General features: G+C 34.3%; 1 protein-coding gene across 1 annotated transcript in view; it reads right to left on the bottom strand.

Moving 5' to 3' along the window:
* Positions 1-1,960, bottom strand: part of ARHGEF12 (Rho guanine nucleotide exchange factor (GEF) 12) — an 86,691-nt gene that overhangs the window by 32,677 nt on the left and 52,054 nt on the right. Inside the window, 2 exon segments of the mRNA XM_012644875.1 lie at positions 318-464; positions 1,442-1,631. Coding sequence (XP_012500329.1) covers positions 318-464; positions 1,442-1,631 — 337 coding nt within the window.

Raw genomic sequence — 1,960 nt, 5'->3', positions numbered from 1 at the left:
TGGAATATATATTTTTCAAAACATATATACAGTAATTGATAGGAAATTCTCAAGGGTAATTTTAACTATTCATGTTTTTCACCTTAGGCACTGACTTTAGACCTGAAGCCCTATGTTGACACTTTGTATATGAAAGGCTGATTGTGGGGGAAAAGGATCTAGTCAAAGCTACAATCATTTATTTATGTTACACTCTCATTCATAATTTCAGAAACTTAGAAAAATTTTATAAAGGCACCTCTATGGGTACCTTTATACTCACTATCTTTTCTCTATTGGAAACGTTAGGCATAAAGATCAGAGCCAATTTCTCTTACTATGAAGTTGAAGAATATCTTCCAAGTTTGAAAAAATTTTCCGTAGTTCTGAAGGTGACAGAATTCCTTCTCTGGACACTCGCTGATAGAACACTTGATCAAGAACCTTCAGTGTTCGAACATGAGCTCTTTCAGTGTAAAACAATTCTAAGCAGAAAAAAAAGGAGATACGAATGTTGCCTTAGAATAATTCCATGGGACCAAACACAGTCATTAACTGGAATCAGGCAGCAAATGAATTATATAAGAAATTATCATTTACAAAGGATGAAATGTCTCTGAGGTCACTTTGATTCCATGCAATTCTCCTACATACTGGCTCTAAGAGTTGAATACTGACAAATGAAAAATATTCAAAACTATTTTATACTTAAAAGTTAACAGAATACCCCCAAACTCATCCATCTGTTTACAATAATACACACTATCACAACTACAATATTAGAAAATTGTAAGCCACAACAACATATATCCTTTAACTTGAGCCCTCTTCAGAAATAATAGAACTTTGGTTATCTAACTTACCTATAAACCCTCATTTCTGGAGCCAGACTTATAATTTCACTATGTCTCAATGTTGTCAGAAATCTGGTATTTATTCAAATCACATCCTAAGGATAGTAGAGGCTACGACATTCATGCCACATGCCTGACACATACATGCTAGGGTAAATAAAGAACACTGCTTAGGGTACAGGAAAACCTGGATCTGGTTTTTCCCTTGTCACTTATCAGATGTATGATCTTGATGAACTCCATTAATCTCCCTAGGCCTTAGCTTCCTCATTTATAATCTATACATAAAAATCATTCACCTGAAAGTAAAGTGATGGCACAAATGTTGTGTCAATGATTTTTCGACTTTAAGATCTATGCTGCTATGAATCTTAAACAGTTTGAAGGCTAAACACCTTTTCCTTCTAAATTATCAGTACAAATCATAGAATCATTTGCATTTTTTTGAGTTGTAGAGTTCAAGGATCTATCTAGGTTAAATTTCCTCTTTGTTTAAAACAAAAGGCCAGGAGAAACTCTGAAGCAAACACCAAGGCTAAGGGGTTTGCTTTACTCTGATAAAACTCAATAGATGTCAACAACAACAAGAACAAATTGATTAAACTCACCATTAATCACTTCCTGTCTTTTGATCTCACAAGGTTTTAGTCCCAATAACACTTCTCTACTAACAAGCTGCTGCCAATTGGGTGGATCTGTCTCTAAGTCATTTTCAAATTGTTCATCCTCACTTTGACTTTCTCCAAAAGCTATGGCGTCAAACCTATGAAGAAATAAATGATGAATTCTACTTGACCACTTCAGGTTGACAATGAGAAACAATGTAAGTCTTTATATTACAGTAAATAAGTTAAGATTTCTGAATCTTACTTAGCACAAAGCCTGAAACATCATCCACTCCTACAAAATGGCTTATATGTATTATATATACCTCAATATAGAGCTTTTGAATGATTTGTTTATTAAGAGCTTTCTTTCATACTATCTAACAGATTTGTGTACAGGTATCTTTTCTTTTAAAAACTGGGACTTTAGAGGGAAAAGGCTACATTTCTTAAACTGTACCTTTATTTAAAGCTACTTAAGGCTGGGCGCGGTGGCTCACGCCTGTAATCCTAGCACTCTAG

This window comes from Propithecus coquereli, unplaced genomic scaffold, assembly GCF_000956105.1.
Source record: "Propithecus coquereli isolate 6110/MARCELLA unplaced genomic scaffold, Pcoq_1.0 Scaffold222, whole genome shotgun sequence".
Lineage (NCBI taxonomy): Eukaryota > Metazoa > Chordata > Mammalia > Primates > Indriidae > Propithecus > Propithecus coquereli.
The sequence above is the reverse complement of the archived record's forward strand: the minus strand, read 5'-3'. Positions and strand labels throughout refer to the sequence as shown.